This window comes from Mercenaria mercenaria, chromosome 6 (genome assembly GCF_021730395.1).
Source record: "Mercenaria mercenaria strain notata chromosome 6, MADL_Memer_1, whole genome shotgun sequence".
NCBI classification, from domain to species: Eukaryota; Metazoa; Mollusca; class Bivalvia; order Venerida; family Veneridae; genus Mercenaria; species Mercenaria mercenaria.
In genome coordinates, this window is record NC_069366.1 from 58444000 (window position 1) to 58462291 (window position 18292).

General features: G+C 30.9%; 1 protein-coding gene and 1 long non-coding RNA gene across 2 annotated transcripts in view; one reads left to right on the forward strand and one right to left on the reverse strand.

Annotated features, from left to right (window-relative positions):
- Nucleotides 1-18292, forward strand: part of LOC123548788 (golgin subfamily A member 6-like protein 4) — a 38636-nt gene that overhangs the window by 6218 nt on the left and 14126 nt on the right. The window contains exons 2-4 of the mRNA XM_045336329.2: nucleotides 12130-12202; nucleotides 14961-15078; nucleotides 17733-17855. Coding sequence (XP_045192264.2) covers nucleotides 12130-12202; nucleotides 14961-15078; nucleotides 17733-17855 — 314 coding nt within the window. The remainder of the gene's footprint in view (nucleotides 1-12129; nucleotides 12203-14960; nucleotides 15079-17732; nucleotides 17856-18292) is intronic.
- On the reverse strand, nucleotides 9857-10435 carry LOC128557777 (uncharacterized). Its single transcript, XR_008371376.1, has 2 exons — nucleotides 10056-10435; nucleotides 9857-9984 (listed from the first exon to the last, which is right to left on the reverse strand). It is a non-coding gene; the product is annotated as an uncharacterized LOC128557777 (long non-coding RNA).

Here is an 18292-nt window from a genome sequence, read left to right on the forward strand (position 1 = left end):
ACACATATCTGACAACGAATATGAACATGCTAAAATATTTGGAATAAATTTAAAATTAAAACAATGGGAGAATATCATGATCTATATTTAAAAACTGACGTATTACTTTTAGCTGATGTATTCGAAAATTTTAGAAAACTATGTTTAGAGTACTACAAATTAGATCCTTGTCATTATTTTAGTAGTCCTGGTTTAGCTTGGGATGCAATGTTAAAAATGACTGGAATTAAGTTAGATTTAATAACTGATATTGATATGTATCTTTTTATTGAAAAGGGACTGAGAGGAGGAATAAGTTATATTTCAAACAGATACAGTAAAGCAAACAATAAATATATGAAAGATTATAATCCTAAATTAGAATCTAAATACATCATGTACCTTGACGCCAATAACCTTTACGGTTGGGCTATGTGTCAACCTTTACCCTCTGGAAACTTTAAATTTATATCCGAAAAACAATTCAAGAAATTAATTACAAAAGGTAAAACTAACTTTATAGTTGAATGTGATCTTGAATATCCAAAAGAATTACATAAAACCCACAATGATTATCCTTTAGCTCCTGAAAAAATTAAAATACCAGATCAATGGCTTTCTGACTATAGTAAAACTATTAAAACAGAATTTGAAATAGGAAAAAGTAATGTAAAAAAATTAGTTCCAACTTTAATGAAAAAACAAAATTATGTAGTTCATTATAAAAATCTTGAACTATATACACAATTAGGATTAAAAGTAACAAAAATACACAAAATATTAACTTTTGACGAAAGTCCTTGGTTAAAAAAATATATTGATTTTAATACTCAAAAAAGATCTAAAGCAAAAAATTCATTTGAAAAAGACTTTTTTAAGTTAATGAACAATTCTGTATTCGGGAAGACGATGGAGAATTTACGCAAGAGGGTTAATATTAAATTAACTCATGATGAAAATATTTTATTAAAATACATAGCCAAACCTTCATTTGTTAGTTCAACGATGTTTAACTCTAACCTTTTTGGTATTCATAGAATAAAAGAAAGTTTGTTATTAAACAGACCTTGTTATGTTGGAATGTGCATTCTAGATTTATCAAAATATTTAATGTATGATTTTCATTATAATTACATTAAAGAAAAGTACGAGGGTAATTGTAAATTACTATTCACTGACACTGATTCATTATGTTATGAAATAAAAACCAAAGATGCATATGAGGATTTTTATAAGGACAAAGATTTATTTGATAACAGTGATTACGATAGTAATTCAAAATTTTATTTTGATAATAATAAAAAAGTAATTGGAAAATTTTAAAGATGAAGCTGCCGGCATTCCATTGTTGGAATTTGTCGGATTAAGAGTAAAATGTATTCATATTTATTAGAAACGAAGTTAATGTTAAAAAATGTAAAGGAATTAAAAAACTTGTTGTTAAGAAAACAATAGTTCATAAAAATTACAAAGATACTTTGTTTAATTCAACCCAAAGTAATCACACCTTTAAAGTTATTCGTTCTGATAAACACAACCTTTCCAGTTATGTTATAAATAAAACATCTTTATCATGTTATGACGATAAAAGATATATTCTTGATAATGGTATTGATACATTAGCTTATTCTTAAATTAAAAAACTCTTAAATTATAGAACCATAAATTGTTAACTGAATACTCGTAACGTTTAAAGAATTAATATAAAAAACATCATCCATTTTAAATTCATTTGCATAATTAATAGAAATAGATTCATTTTTTCTATTAATTTTTACATGATAACTTTGAAGAATTACACTTTCTTTATTTTTTATTTGTAATTTAGCTTCTCCTTTATCTAATTTAATTGCATCAACAAGAATAATTAAGATGCAATTTTGTTTAATTGCCACAATATTACCACCCTGAACCAAACCAGGACTAGCATTTACAGTTTGCCATTGAAATAATCCACCATCGGTATCTTGGGTATAACTTGTTAAAAACAATGGAGGTTTTCTTATTAATTGTCTTTCTATTTTATTTACTTTTTCATTTATATTATTGAATATTCCCATTATATTAATTATTCCAGTTAAATAAATGTCCTTTTTTATTAAAATAATTTATAATAGTTTGTTCATTTACTCTTTGATTATGAATTTTTAGTATTTTATACAATAAATCATACAACGGTACTTTATCTTGTAACATTTTAATGAAAAATAAACAATAATATCCGCAAAGCATACTTGTTTTGTCTTGATATTGAACATTGTTGTATTTTACATTTGGTATATACTGAATTACTTCTTTTGGTGGAGGAAGTCCAAACGGATCGAAATACAAAGTATTAAAGTAACAAACCCAATGTGTTCCAGGACCAATAGAGTCGTCCAAATTTATAATTCCGCATTCAACCTTTTCTTTTAATTTTAGTAAATTATTTCTACTAAATACACCCCTAAAGTTTTTAATTTTTAATTGGTTTACCCATTGTTCAATTTCAAAGTTAGATATTGGTTTGTTTATAAATTTTATTTTTTTTTTTACTATAGGAATTCGTCTGTAAGGTCTCCGTTGTGAATCAATCTGTAATCCTTTCCCACTTAACAAAGATGTAATCAAAGGTATCCCTAGACTAGCAGCCAACATACCTAAAAACCCACCGTCTTGTTTTTGTTTTTGTGTTAATTTAATCACTCCAGATCCTACTAATTGCTTTCTTTGATTAGGTGTAAGATATGGTGATATTATATTTCTCTTATCATTAGCTACTGAAATCATACCATTCCCAAGTAACTTACTGACACCAGTACTGGCTAGCCCAGACAAAGCACGAATGCCTAGAGGGGCTAATATTTTTGGAGCTATTTTTGCTGCCATTGGAAGAATTGTTTTTCCTAACAAACCAGCTAAAGCTCCTAAAAATCCACCATTTTGACCTTGACTGGACATTTGTTTCTTTGAAATTGTAATTTCTAATCCCTTCTTATTTGCAACAGCTTTTTTAATTTGATTAATTTGTGTTTTTGTTAAAAGTAAAGGGAAGTTTCCACGTAATTGTTCATGTTTTAATCTAAAAGTATGTGGAATTTTATTATTATAAGCTTGTGCTAAATTTTTCTTTTGTCCATCTGTTAGGTTAACTTTATATTCAATATAATTTGATGTGTGGTTGTTTACAACCCCAGTGTTTTTAATACTCATTATATATAAATTATATTTATTTTATTTAAACAATAACAAGTTCATTTCCAATAGTATTTATTTCAACTGTTTCTTCATACAATACAATTGCGTAAACACGAATATTAGCTGTTGGTGGAATATTTAATTTAGCTGTTAATGTAATATGCTTAGGATCTTCTGTAGTTACTTCCTTTTTATATTCCAAGTTAAAATGAATAAATCCAAACAAACTTTTAAAATTTGATCGATTTAAGAGACTTCCAGTAGTCTTATTATTTTGTTTATAATAATAATTAATTACATCATCATATATTCTTGATATACTTGTGTATTCTGTTTCTGGATAAAAAACACCATTACCAACTTCAAGACGACAGGAGCTCAAAATGCAATTATCATTATCTGCATTAATTTGAAATGTATCTAATAAATGTGGGTTATGTTCTTGTGAATTACTTTTGTCAGGTCGTTGTAAATAAACAAATACATGTTGTGGTTTTGTTACACCAGCCGTTATTCTAAAAGTTATATTATTTTGTTGTGTATCAGTTGATTGCGTCATCATTTCCCGAAGGTATGACCATCTTGCTTTTTTAAATCTTTCAGTAGTTATTAGATCAAACCCAAATTCATTGAAAATTAAACGTGGAACCCATAGAATTAATTTTGCTACAATTACTCTACCAGCATCAGCAGCATTAGCTCTAAAAATTAATTCATCATCATCTGTCAGCTGCAGTGTTATTTGAATTTGACTTGGAGGTAAAATATTAGTTTCTAAACCCTGAAAAAATGAATAATTATTTAATGGAATTTTAGCATTTACCTCTTTATTATCCTGGATTAATAACTTCCTAGAAGCAAAACCTGAATTATATTTAGCTTGGGCAGGTCTGAGTTCAGTGCTAGCGTTAGTATCTAAATAAATAAACTCATTTGTTCCAGTTGATTTTGCATAATCTTCAGATAGTTCAACCAAACTCTTTACATTTATTACTTTGTATAAATTATTACAATCATAAACAATTTTTCCATTTTGTTTAACCACTAACTGATCAATTAATGAAGCTGCATTATTAATTAGAGCAATTTGATCATTACCATCATAATTATTACCATTAGCAAGCTTATTTACTTTGAAACTTACTTCAAAATAAGCATTAAACCAATCAAAATATGAACTTCTATCATTAATTGTAAAGTGATAACCGTTTTTTTGTTGTTTAACATTATTTCCCAGGACAGATATTAAAGCTGTATCTAATTGAATAGGAGTTAATTCATATCTTTCACAATATTGTTTTGTTCTAAACATGTATATATTATATATTATTTTATTTTTTATAAATTAATCTGTTAATACGTTTTTGTTGAGCTGAAGTTCCAGATCCTGACAATATTCTATTTATTCTCATATGAATATCCTCCTCATTATCATTATTATTTTTATTATTATTTTTATTATTATTTTTACTGTTATTCTTTTCTTGTAATTCCTTGGCAATTAAATTACCAACTGCCGGAGCAGGTTTCTTTTTAAATTTTTCAACAAGCTTTGCTGCAGCTAAATTTCCAACTTCTGTTCCAACCTTTTTTGTTCCACTTTCAAGTGCTGCTTTTCCTGCTGTTTCCAAAGCTTTTTTTCCAGCTGTGCTAATTGAAGATGCAACTCCGCTTGAAAACAATTTCGTTAAAGTGTCAAAGATACCTGTTCCGTGTATGATTTCTTTTCCCGTGTGAGCATCAACATAAATAAATATTCCTTTATTTTTGTCATAAACTTTTTTGTACATTATATAAAACTAAAATTTATAATTTCATATTTCTTTTAAAATTAGTGTAAAACTTGTTTCAACCTCATTAAAATTAATTATTCTACCAAATACATCTGTAATATATATTCTAATTGAATTTATAATATATTTATTAATTTCAGAATATCCAACTCTTTGTGGTTCTTTTGTAAATGGATAAGCTCTTGTTAAATCTGCAGTACTTAAAGCATAGATAATATCACTGAAATTACCATCAACAAGTGAATTATCAATAAGATCACAATGAATGTAAATTGTATCCACAGAGTTAGTTATATTTGGTGTTTTAGTTCCCCATTCAGTATTGTCTAATTTTTTTTTCTCAAATCCAAGCAATGTATGAAAATTTGATGTTTCCAAATCCAACTTAAAATTACCTGTAATTGAAATCAAAATCTTAAAACTACTTAAATCAAATTCCAAACTTATTGGAGCAATTTCTGATTTATCAAATTCATAATCACCATTACTTATTAATGTTTCCCTAATATAATTATTAATATCTGTGTAACTGTAAGAACCATTTGTAAATATAATATCTTTCCAATCCTTACCATTATGATAACGAATTCTTTTATTGTCATATTCATCACTAATATTATGCCAAGAATAGGTCATAGTGTTAATACTATCCAAACCAACAACATAAGTTTTATTTTTATCTAAAATTAAAGAACGACTAAATCTGATTGTAAAATCACTCGGTTTATTTTTATTATCTTTAACTGTTTCAGAAGTTAATACTATTTTTTGTTCCATTTATATATAATTAAAAACTAAAGTTTTAAAACTTTAATTAAAATCTAAATTCAAGAAAAATAATTTTTATATAACTTTTCATGTTGTTCTGGTAAGAGTGAATTCATTTTTAATAGTTCATCAATTATTCTAATACCTTCATTTTTTAGTTCTTCATTATTATTTCCAGCATCAATTGAACCACAAATTAACTCCAAGTCATCAATCAATTCTTTTGGATTACATGGACAAACGTCATAACCTTGTCCCCTAATTACTTTTTTAAATTTCATAGATCTTTTATTGATAGGTAATCCTGATTTTTCTGTTAATTCTTTGAATATTTTTCTTGAATGAATTGAATGCTTTTTATTATTGTTATATCTTTTATTAATCAAATCAATTAAATCATCATCTACTTTAGTGTTAATGACTTCTTTTCCAGTTATTCTATCCTTAGCAATTAATTTATTTTGACCATAAAGTTTATTTAAGTTAATAATTAAATTACCGTATTGTCCATTTGGTGAAACTTTATATGGGTTATGATGTTTTATTCCTTGTCCATATGTAGGAGCTAAATTAAAAGTATTTATCAACCGTTTTTTGTACTTTATGAGTTCATCTCGATCATGTTTTAATTCTTTTACTTTTTCTTGTTTATTTGGATCTTTCGATCTTGATTTGCTAGTTATTGAACCATTTAATTTTTTGATATTCGTATTAACACTATCTATTGTATCTTCAATATCGTCTTTATCTATTTTATTAGGATCAATTACATTTGCAGTAAAAAAGTCAAACATTTCAGACGGTTTGGAATATCCATATTCTTCTAAAACATTATTATCCAGAAAAGTATCTAAATCTACTGTAGGTATTTCCTTTGCTTTCGGTCTTGTTCCAACAATTTCAGGAAATTCTCTAGTGTCTTCAAACTCATCATCTTCATCATCCAAACCCATATGATCTTTCGGCGGTAATAATCGTGTTGGTTCTCGGAATAGCTCTTCCAAACTTTTTAGATTTTCTATTTCATGTATCTTATCAGCAAACTGTTCTGGAATTAATGCCAGTTGTTCTTTAATTCCAGGTAATGCTTTTAACTGACTTGATAATTGTTCTTTTTGACTTTCTATTTTTTCAGTAATTGGTTTATAAATTTCAGTGTACATATCCCGATTTGTAGCTTTTCTTATTTTTTCTCTCATTATTTCTTCTCTAAGATCTTCATCTTTTGCCCGACTAATTTTTTCTTATTCTTATTTCATTAAGTTTTGATTGCATTTATATAATAATGTTAGATAATGTAAAATAATGTAAAATAATGTAATATTATATAAATGGAAATTCCAAATTATGATACAAAAAGTGATAAATCCAATAAACTTTAAACAATTTTATCCTTTTATGCCAGATTCATGTTTTAGAATGTTAATATGTGGATCTTCTGGATCTGGAAAAACAAATACATTAATGCATATACTTCGAAAACCTCTTATATATTATGATAAATTATACTTGTATGCTAAAAACTTAGAACAATCTAAATATCAAGATTTAATTAACAACTTAGTCAAATTGCAAAAAAAATTAAAGTAGATCCAATGAAATACTTGAATATTCAGCTGATCCCAACCAAATTGAACCTTGTGAGAATCTTGAATCAGAAAAACAAAAAGTAGTATATTTGATGATTTTGTATGTGAAGATAAAAAAGTTCAAAATGAAATAACAAAATACTTTATTCAAGGACGACACAAAAACTGTTGTGTTATTTATTTAAGTCAGTCTTACTATAAAACACCAAAAGATATTCGAATTAACTGTTCACACTATATTTTATTTGAAAGTCCAGGTAAAATGGAAAATGATAGGATTTGTAATGAACAAAATATTAACCCCAACTCTTTTGCTAATGCAACAAATCAAAAATATGATTTCTTATATATTGACAAACCAAGGAAGTTTTTAAGAAAAAACTTTACTGGTAATATATAATTGGAGTTTTTAATGATGTAAAACAAATAAGTGAATCTGACAGTATAAGTAAAGTTAAATTTGTTATTGATTTAAGTGATTATGCTACTAAAAAACAATACAAAAAGCTTAGAAAGGACATGGAATCATATCTTCACAGAAATAAGGAACTTGATAACACAATGAATAGAGCATTAGATATGGGAGGTAATAAAATAATCAACCTAGGAAATCCAGATAAATCCACCGATGTAGTTTCAAGACGATTTATGTTTAAAAAAGTTCAAAGTGTAATAGATGACTATAATCTTGAAGATATCAAATCTATAAAACAGACATTAGAAGAAGAAGTAAAGAATATTGAAGAATTAACAAAAGATTTTAAAAAGAATTTATTATTAATAGTTGAATTACAAGGTAAAATTGAAGAAGAAATGAAAGCTATGGTTGATTCTATTAAAGAACTTGAAGAAAAATCTGATTTGACAGATGACAACATAAAAGAAGTATTTCGAGTTAATTTAAACATTTTATTCACCCAAATTCAAGAATTAAAAGATAGTATGATTAAACATGAAGAACTAAAAGACAAGATTATTGAAGCTGAGAAAAAGTTACAAAATATGTATCAGTTAGAAATTAGAACAGAAATAAATAAACTAAATACTGAAACTGAAAATAGGCATAAAGATTTATTAGAATTATTTTCAAATAAACTTGCAGAATATAAATCTGAATTGGAAAAGGCAGCTTCACAAAGAGGTGATGATCATGATACAGCATTAGAGGATTTTAAAAAAGAGCTCAATTCTAAAATAGATGACTTTAAAAAACAAATTCGAAATTGGATTAGTATTGTTGACAACCGTCATAATTTAAAGTATGCAGACTTAAGTAATATTACAAAAAAAATACAAGAAGATATGACGCAGCTTAATGCTAAAGTTGAAGAACATAAAAATGAACTGGACTTTGTAGTTGAAAAATCAGTTAAACAAGGAGAGTTAATTACTGCTAATACTGAAGCAATTAACATAATTAATAATCAGCTAGAAAATTTGAGAAAACAACTTGTAAACATGATTAATAATGTTGATGCAAGTCACAATATAAAGTACGAAGAGTTAAGTAAACTTAAAGGTTTATTACAAAAAGATATTAATGAATTTAATGATAAATTTAATGATAAAATTAAAATAATAATAAATGATTTGGACTCTGTAATTGAAATATCAGCTAAACAAGGAGAATCAATCACTGCTAATACTAAAGCAATAACCGCTAATGTCGGAGAAATTACCACTAATACCCAAGAAATTACAAAAGTAAAAAATGTTTTCTTAAAACAAGAAACACAATTAGCTAGAACAAAGAATACTGTTGACAATCTATCTGCTTCTGAAGTTGCCACAACAAAACGACTTGATGATTTAGCTGAAATAATTCTTCAACTTAAAAAGAAAGACAGGAAAATAGAAAAAAGGCTGGAGGAAGTGGGACGTGAAGTGTTTCTCTTTGAATACTATTATAATCATACTTTTGATTACATACAAATGAAAAAGTATTTTGACCGTCGTGGTGCCTGGATATATTCAACATATAAAAATATGGCCGATCTGAACTATTTAAATATATTTGAAATAAGACCTGGAATTATCGTAGATTATAAAGATTTTATACTCATAGACCAAAAATATAAAATAGATGTACTAGATATGCTTTTGAGTGGTGTGTTTATAGTTAGAAAAACCGGAACTTATATAATAGATATTAAGATTTTATTAAAGGGTGTGAGCTCTTTAGGTGAACGGATAAACGACTAAAAGCCCAATATCACATTTTATATTTAGGTGGCGGAATTATAGGCCTCAGGATGATGTTTTATTTTTTGATATATTTGATAATGTAAATATAACAGCTGAGGCAGCTGAGGACTTTGACACTGATAAGTTAATATCTATGTATAAGAAAAATATTAAAATTTATCTAAAACAAGGAACAATGTTTGATATTCATCCTTATGACGATTCAGCATCTACAGAAGTAACATTTATGCTTTTGATGGGTAGTTACATCAAATTCTATATATCGGATGAACCAAAGGACAGTGATTGATATATATACCTGGGGTTAAGTATAATAACATACAATATCAAGACAAAACAAACACATTTTGTGGTTATTATTGTTTATTTTTCATTAAAATGTTACAAAATGGTATAAACATTTATGATTTATTGTATAAAACACTGAGAGTAAACAATGTAAAACATAATAAATAATTCAATCATGCATATGCCTATGGTATACTCAAACGGTTGAGTGATTTTCATAACATAAAAGTATTATGATATTCAATCATGCATATACCTATAGCATACTCAAACGGTTGAGTGATTTCAGTTGTTTGTACTTAAATCTTGTAATACTTGTTTAATAGTTGTTAAAAAATGCAAAAGCCGTGTTCTGTACATTTATTTTAACCCCGACGCCAGGTACAATTTATTACGTGCACACCCGACGCCGGGGTGAACCATTAGTCTTTCCTAAGAGACCTCATCTGTAGGCTCACCATACAGCTGGTTTTTCCTAAATCATCAAACCTGTCCGGTTTTGCAGCCAGAATCACCTTCAATCCCATTGTTCTTGCCTCCCGAAACCTTCGAAACTAGAGACAAGAACGAAGTAAGGCAATTCAGTGCTATTACAACATTGACGGAAGAATTCTTTATGTGCACAACCAGTCAATGTCATAACAGCCTGCTGTTAACCGTTAACAGACAAGACGATCCAGTACACAAACCATACTGCAAGCTACCTTTAAACAGACAAGGAAACGTCAGATTGACTTCCGGAACTAAGCATAACAGAACTCGACTCAATGATATAAAGTTGAAACCGGTTTATATTAGTGTATATTCTTTATTATAATAGTGTTATGGTTTTGAAATTATCATAATTTTATTTTATGTGTTATAATTTATTCAATTACTTTTTGTTTTTAAATAATAACAACTCCTAAAGTAATTTTATTCTTCCAATATTAATTAAAATAATTTGTATGATTTCAATTATCAAAGGGGAGATATTACTTGTTTTTTAATAAAAGAGGGATAGATTTGTAAATAACCTGACCTTATTATATTTGTTATATTTAGCATTTGGTTTCCCGGTCTGTGTTATTTTTAGTTGTTATATTTAGCATTTGGTTTCCCGGTCTGTGTTATTTTTAGTTTGAAATTTTCTTGTTTCATGGATAATTATTAATGTATTTATTGGTATTGTGTACATTCTGTGTCATTTCTAATGTCTTTAACAGTTGTTTTATCTATGTAGAAGGATTACAAAACAAGGAAGTAAAAGAGTTATTTAAACAGAAAATAAATGTGGTCTAAATTCAACCACATTATATTTTACTTCCTGTATGTTATATTAGGCCAAAGTTATTCTACATTTTGTCTCTCGGTGTAGTGTTTAAAGTTTTTAAGTGGAAACTATTTTTAAATAAGGACATATGTTTTCTTCATTTTAAATATATCATCTTTAATTAAATCATCTTTAGTTAAACCAAAGGTTTTCATTCGGTTTAACTAAAGATTTAAAAGATTTTTGGGGTATTAAGTAGTATTTTAAGTTTAGGGCAAGGTTAAAGTGCACTTATAGAATAGGGACAAGGGGTCAGGGGGGGGGGGGGGGGTTAAACTGTTTCAAAACCATCCTAATATTCACTACTGGTGTGAAGTAAACCCCAACAAAATAAATAAATAAGCATTTCACACAAAAAGAAAGGCAATAATCAAAATGCTTATTTCAAAGTGTATTCTTGAAAGTCAAGCATAGTGTATTTAAAAGTCGAAATAACAAATGCTTATGCCATTTCATTTAGCCCAGTGTCTTTCAATCAATGATTTTTAAAAGATGAGTATAAAACAGTAACAACAAATAGATTAATTAGCACAGACTGGAAGGGCCCTACCTAATGGGTCTAAAATTCCAAGCCACTATTTAACCCTTACCCTGCTAAATTTATATAATGGGCTAGTCCATCATTCAGTACCACTTGTTATTCAAAGGGGTGTTCATTGAAAATATACTGACTGAATGGCGAACAGTGCAGACCATGATCAGCCTACACGGATGTGCAGGCTGATCTTGATCTGCACTGGTTGCAAAGGCAAAACCAGTTGCCGTCAGCAGGCTAAAGTAAAGTTTTCGCTTTACTAGAGAAGACAGCATTTTGGCAGGACAAGATTTTTAAGAAACTGTTACTGATTTTTAGCTGACATAAAACGTTTGTTTTTTTTAAATCATTTTACTTGCTTGTTAATTTTGAAAAAAAAAATGATAGAGGGGTCAAGGGGTGTTGGGAGAGAGGTTCATAAGATACCCATTTCACATTTGATATGTTTAAACATCTCCCTTGGCAGTGACATGTACATTTCAGGTACAAGAACTTTACCGCATGGGATGACTGAGGAGGAGGGGCGAGAATTTGAAGAATTTCACAAGAGCCTTGGGTTAGTTATTTTGCTTATTAAAATTCCTGGCGAAATATTACTTCATCAGTAAAAAATCCAGCTCGCTTCGATTCACGAACCAATTTGTATACTAGTAGTTCACGACATAAATTATAATGCTATTCGCGAAACAATGTCCAGCCCTGTCGGTGGCATGATGTATATTTCGATTAGCGACAGAATGTATACTTTGATTCTCGACATAATGTAAAGTCATATTCGCGACAAAATATATAGTTCGATTTGCGACACATTGTATAGTCTGATTAGCGACTTCATTCACCAACCCGCGACGTAACCTCGTTTATTATATACCTATATAAATTCTGTAAAAAATCTGCTTGTATTTCACAATTAATTATGAACAGACAGACAAAAATTCCGTATTGTACCTTTTGAATTCCGTATTGTACCTTCCGTATTGTATGCTGCCGGACTATTTACATTAATATGCATTAGCCGACACTTTTCTATAAAAAGCGCACATAAAAACTTCACTATGTTCCATTTAATATCGATAAACATTGAAGATTTCGTTCAAGAACAAAACAAGAATCAAAATGGTAAAGGTATATAATAAAAGGGTCATTATAACAGTAGCTAGATCTGGGACTTTGTATTCGGCTCTCGTGGATTTTGCAAGGCCTGATCACACTCGGCGCTTGCGCGCCTCGTGAGATCCGATCTGGCAAAATCCACGAGAGCCGAATACTGCATCCCAGATCAAGCTACTGTTATAATAACCCTGTTATATTTTATGGCAACTGAGCCGCTATTACAATTAAAGGGGCAGACGAGTTACATATTATCGTTTGAAGACCTATACATCCAATACATCTTATCTATCAGGCCGACATTCTACAATAATAAAGAAATAATACTGTTTAGAATATAAAATACATATATACATGCACAGGCAGGCAAACTTTGACGGATAACCTTGTAACAAGAAGATATTTAGAATGAAAACATGCACATGTCTAAACGTTGTATAGACCTTGGACTAAAACTGCTGCAGTCTTGAAATTGACCAGTGACAGAGACTGGTATCCAAACCAGTCTCAAGTTGCAACTTTTCTGTGTTGTGCTCCGAAACAGCTCATCCGACGTTTGATTTCTGATGCTGGTTTACTAAGAATATGCTCGAGTTTTAAGACTGGTTCTAAAGCAGATGATGGGAATTCTAGCACTCGTTTTTAGGCAAGTCCTTGAGACTGGTTTTTAAGCAAATGCTAATAGGCTTTGGGTTGAACTAATTCCAACAACTGTTTTGGTACGGAATAAGTATTATAGGAATGAAATGAAACACACAAAACAAAAAACAAGTCCTACAAAAATATCATGGTACATTTTTGAGAGCATGATTGGATCTGGAAGTTTGAAGTCACGTTTACGTATTTCTTTTATTTCGTTGGGTTTAACGTGCACCGACACAATTATTATAGGTCAAACGGCAACTTTCCAGCTTTGATGGTTGAGGAAGACCCCAGGTGCCCCTCCGTGCATTATTTCATCACGAGCGGGCACCTGGGTAGAACCACCGTCCTTCCGTAAGTCAGCTGGATGGCTTCCTCACATGAAGAATCGACTTCAACGCCCCGAGTGAGGCTCGAACCCACATCGATGAGGGGCAAGTGATTTGAAGTCAGCGACCTTAACCACTCGGCCCCAGAAGTCACGTCTAATCCGTACTGTAGCAGTTACTGTGGACCATATGCTGTATTGTTCTACTACTGGTATCTAGCATAAATGTTTGCTTTGAATATCAGGAACAATATTTTAAGATTTCCAACAAGTACTGGTAGGCTATCTTTAGTATTTTACCGGCGTTATCAAAAAGCACCGGGGTGTCAAAATTCAGAACATACGTGTCAAAATTCAGAACATAGAATTTCTATACATATTTCAAGAACAAACTCGTTGGCATTGGAGTTAAAAGGGATTGAACACCATTCATGTAACAAGAAAGAAAAACATTCATAGGGGATTCGTATCACAGTGTTACTGGAGATGGGAGATGGGTGGGGTTCTTGATAACACCAATATTTGCTCGAAATTCATAAACAGTTACGGCATTTTTTTTAATGCTTCTTGAACTGTATTTTAGGTAAGGCATGCATGTGAATAAAGAAAATTTCAGTTATGGTTCGTCTAATTGATTTATTTTAGATATATTTGTAATACTACGTTTATTAAAGATCTAGATGAAGCTGCACTTAAATATCAGCTTATTTTCAGAGTTTGTCTTGGATTTCTTTTGAGGACTTTTTCCTGTATTGCATAAGTAACTAAATATTATAAATCATCAATAAAACTTTATATTGGGTTTAATTTAAGGGTCTGACATTATGTCAAGCTGTATAACCGGCCTATGCGGCAGTTTTGGGACGGATGTTCGAGCAGATGCTCGAGTTTTGAGACTAATTTTCCTTCAGATTCTCAAGTTCTTAGACTGGTCTCAAAGCTCGGCTTCCCTGGCATATAACTGGTATCATGTGAGCCGCACCATGAGAAAACTAACATACTTGCGTTTGCGATGGATCCAGACCAGCCTGCGCATCCGCGCAGTCTGGTCAGGATCAATGCTGTTCGCTAACGGTTCCTCTAATTGCAATAGGCTTTAAATGCGAACAGCATGGATCCAGACCAGACTGCGCAGATGCACAGGCTGGTCTGGATCCATGCTGGTCGCAAATGCACTAAGTTGGTTTTCTCATGGCACGGCTCAGTTGTAATGATGTAATTGTTTCTCTTTAAGGCTGGTGAGCAGTTTTACAAAACAGATGGTGAAACTTGCGATAGATCAGTTGCGACCTGAGTTCGAGCGGATGGCCGGTAGGGCGGCTGAGAGGGCTCTGGATTCAAAGATGATGAAAGTATGTCTGTGTTTGATGATGTTTGGTTCTAGTTATGTTTGGCGGTCAATTAACCTTGACCATGCTAAATTTATAAAATGGACTTGTCCATCTTTCAATTAAAAGTGGTGCATACCAAAAATATATTGACTGAATTGCGAACAGTGCAGGTCATGATCATACTGCACGGATGTGCCGGCTGATCATGAACTGCACTGGTCGCAAAGGCAGAATCAATCATGTCCAGCATGGTAAGGGTTAAGTCATGTTTCTGAATTACACGCGAGAACTTACAAGTTTTCAGCAAGTAACTAACAACTTCTCCACGTGAATTTATGGAGGAGGACACATGGTACTGGACAAATCTCATAAGCGATCATTTGTCTCATCAAGAGGTCTTAACATCTATACTGACTGTGTTCTGCTGTCGCTACTAAGCTCACCAGACTAAGTTAAAGGACCTCGGACATTTTCCTATTCAGATTGCCTATCCGATTAAGGAAAACGTGACATAGGGATAGACTTCAGAAATTGCATAGTTATGATAGTTGAAGACCATTTCTTGATAAATGCGACTTGATTTTACAAGTTCATGAACAAAAAAGAAGACTTTGTAGACATTTCTCATTCTCTTTTCTATTAAAATGTGAACATAAATCATTTTTACGTTGTAAACATCTTTCCCACCAGTGACGCAACAAAATAGTTCACATGCCTTTGTAAATTATTATATACGTATGCTGCAAAAATGGCACTTGGTCACGGGTGGGAAAGTGTTTAAAATTGAAAAAAACTACGTACAGGGTGTCAGCAAATAAATTTTTACATAAATATTTGACACTTATTGCATGTGTTTCCTAAACCTTACATATATATACAGCTTTATTCATTTTTGTAAATATTTCAAGCACAGAAAACACTAAACTAAATAAATAGGAGACATAGAAAGTGAAGCTAGAAAGCAGACAGATTCTTATAAGTATATCTTATGATTTTTTTCAATCAGATCTGTTACCTCTTGACAGTCTAAGTCCGTCGATTGAGTGTTATCAGGATTGAGACAACTGCATCTGTCATAAGTCAAGAACCAAGCAAGTGGTTTCGACATATTACATAATTATGTGTCTTCAACGTAAGCATGACAAAGAAATACAGACGAACTTCTATGGGAATAGTGCCACTTAGGTGCAATTTTTTTACCTTTTGTAGGACACAGTTGAAGCGAACCTAGAATGCATTTTAAGAGCAACATTTGCTTTTATTCGATCCAGCATCCTATACCCTAACAAAAACTACACCAGACACCATCTCATTAACTAACCTAACTGCTTCCAGAATTTACACTGACACCCATAGAACTAATACTGACTCGCCCATAACTAATACTGACACCCCAAGAATTAACATCAATTCGCTCACACGTCTGAAACTTATTTCGAAGCCAACCGAAATACTAGTAAGGACCTCAAAGAACTAACACAGACACTCCAAGAATATCTATATAAATGTTGATACTAGCTAGTGAAGTTCCACTGATATAAAATGCTAAAAGTAAGGCATCCCTGAACCCGCAGTGGAATAGGCAGTCTCGTGCACCTCTCCGTTTCAACTGAAAAAGGCCAACTACGCCAATGTATGGCCAGCTACACCACTGCATGTATTCAATAATAATCCTCCACATAATGCCCGGTCAGTATTGTACATTTGTATAAATACAGTATAGCAATAGATGTATAGAAAACAAACAATAGGATATGATCAATGCATCAGTGTTATCATGGGCACTCGGGTGGAAATATAACTGAAGTACAGTTAGGGACCAAATGTTTTGTTCACTTTATTTTTTCCGTTTCGTTTATTTTGAAAAATGTCAATAAAACTGATAATCTGCATGGTATCAGTTTATTTATTGTGTTAAAATATTTCATAGTAGACATACCTTAAATGCCAATGCTAATTTGAACTAAAAATACACATTTTAAATTTTTCAAAAATATGACCCTTACTTACAAACTGTTCGAATTTCAAGAAAACGAATATAAAATAAAACTATTTTTTTGTGACAGTTTGATAGGAATATAACTTATTTATCAGTATTTGAAGCTGTTATATAAAACTATCAGCTACTGAAGTCAAGAAATAGCATTGGACTTAGGGCAAAATCCCTAGCATAATGTCCGATGTCCTTACTGTCTTATTCACAGTATATATTTTTTGCAGGTAAACGCACACACAAATTTCTAATTTTCGCTAGATACACAGGCTGTCCTTAGCCTCCATGACCAGTACTTCGAATCACGTACTTTCCTTGCTGTCACTGAGGTTCGGAACTTCGCTTTGGAAATAAAATTATTTCGTGTGGGAAAGCAATCCGGCTGACCTACAAAAAATCGGTGGTTTTACCCAGGTGCACACCAGTGCCTGAAACAATGAACGAAGGGGCATATGGGGTATTCCTCCGACACCAAATGCTAGAATTTTACCATATGACTCACTCCTTTTACAGGTAAAGCCTGACTAAATTTGGAAATGTCAACATATTGTATGAGAGTACGCTTACTTTAAAAAGAAGTACTTGCAGTACTTTTTTCGGATACTGACAAAATCTCAAATGGCGGTTTCGTTCCGTATATATTCTTTCTTGAAGGGGGAATAATTCATGTTCAATCTTACAGGTAAAAGAAATACAAGATGAACTAAACAGAAAAGAGAAAGAACTGCACCAGCTTAGACTGGAAAAGAAAATAATTCAGTCTAAACTAGACAAGGAGAAACAACAAAACGTCAAATTTCTGCAGGTTGGTCAGTTTTGAAAGGATAAATTCTTGCAAATTGGTAAAGAAAAAGGGAAACGTTAAGGTATGTTAGGTAAAAACCCGATAAATTTTGACAAGGGATGTAGAAACAACTGTCAGCAAATAATAAGACAAATCATGTAGCACTTTGCATTACTGCGGAAACTATTCTTAGTTTAATCATATTTTATTGTATTGTTATAATTATTGTCTTCATTACATACATAATAATCACATATCTTATCTAATACAAAAGCATGACAAGAGGACCATGATGGTCCTGAATCGCTCACCTGTTCCCACATGACCCAGTTTTGAGTATGACGTCGTTTGTTCTATTATTTGACATAGTGACCTAGTTTTTGAGCTCATGCGACCCAGTTTTGAATTTGATCTAGATATTATCAAGATAAAAATTCTGACCAATTTTCATGAAGTTC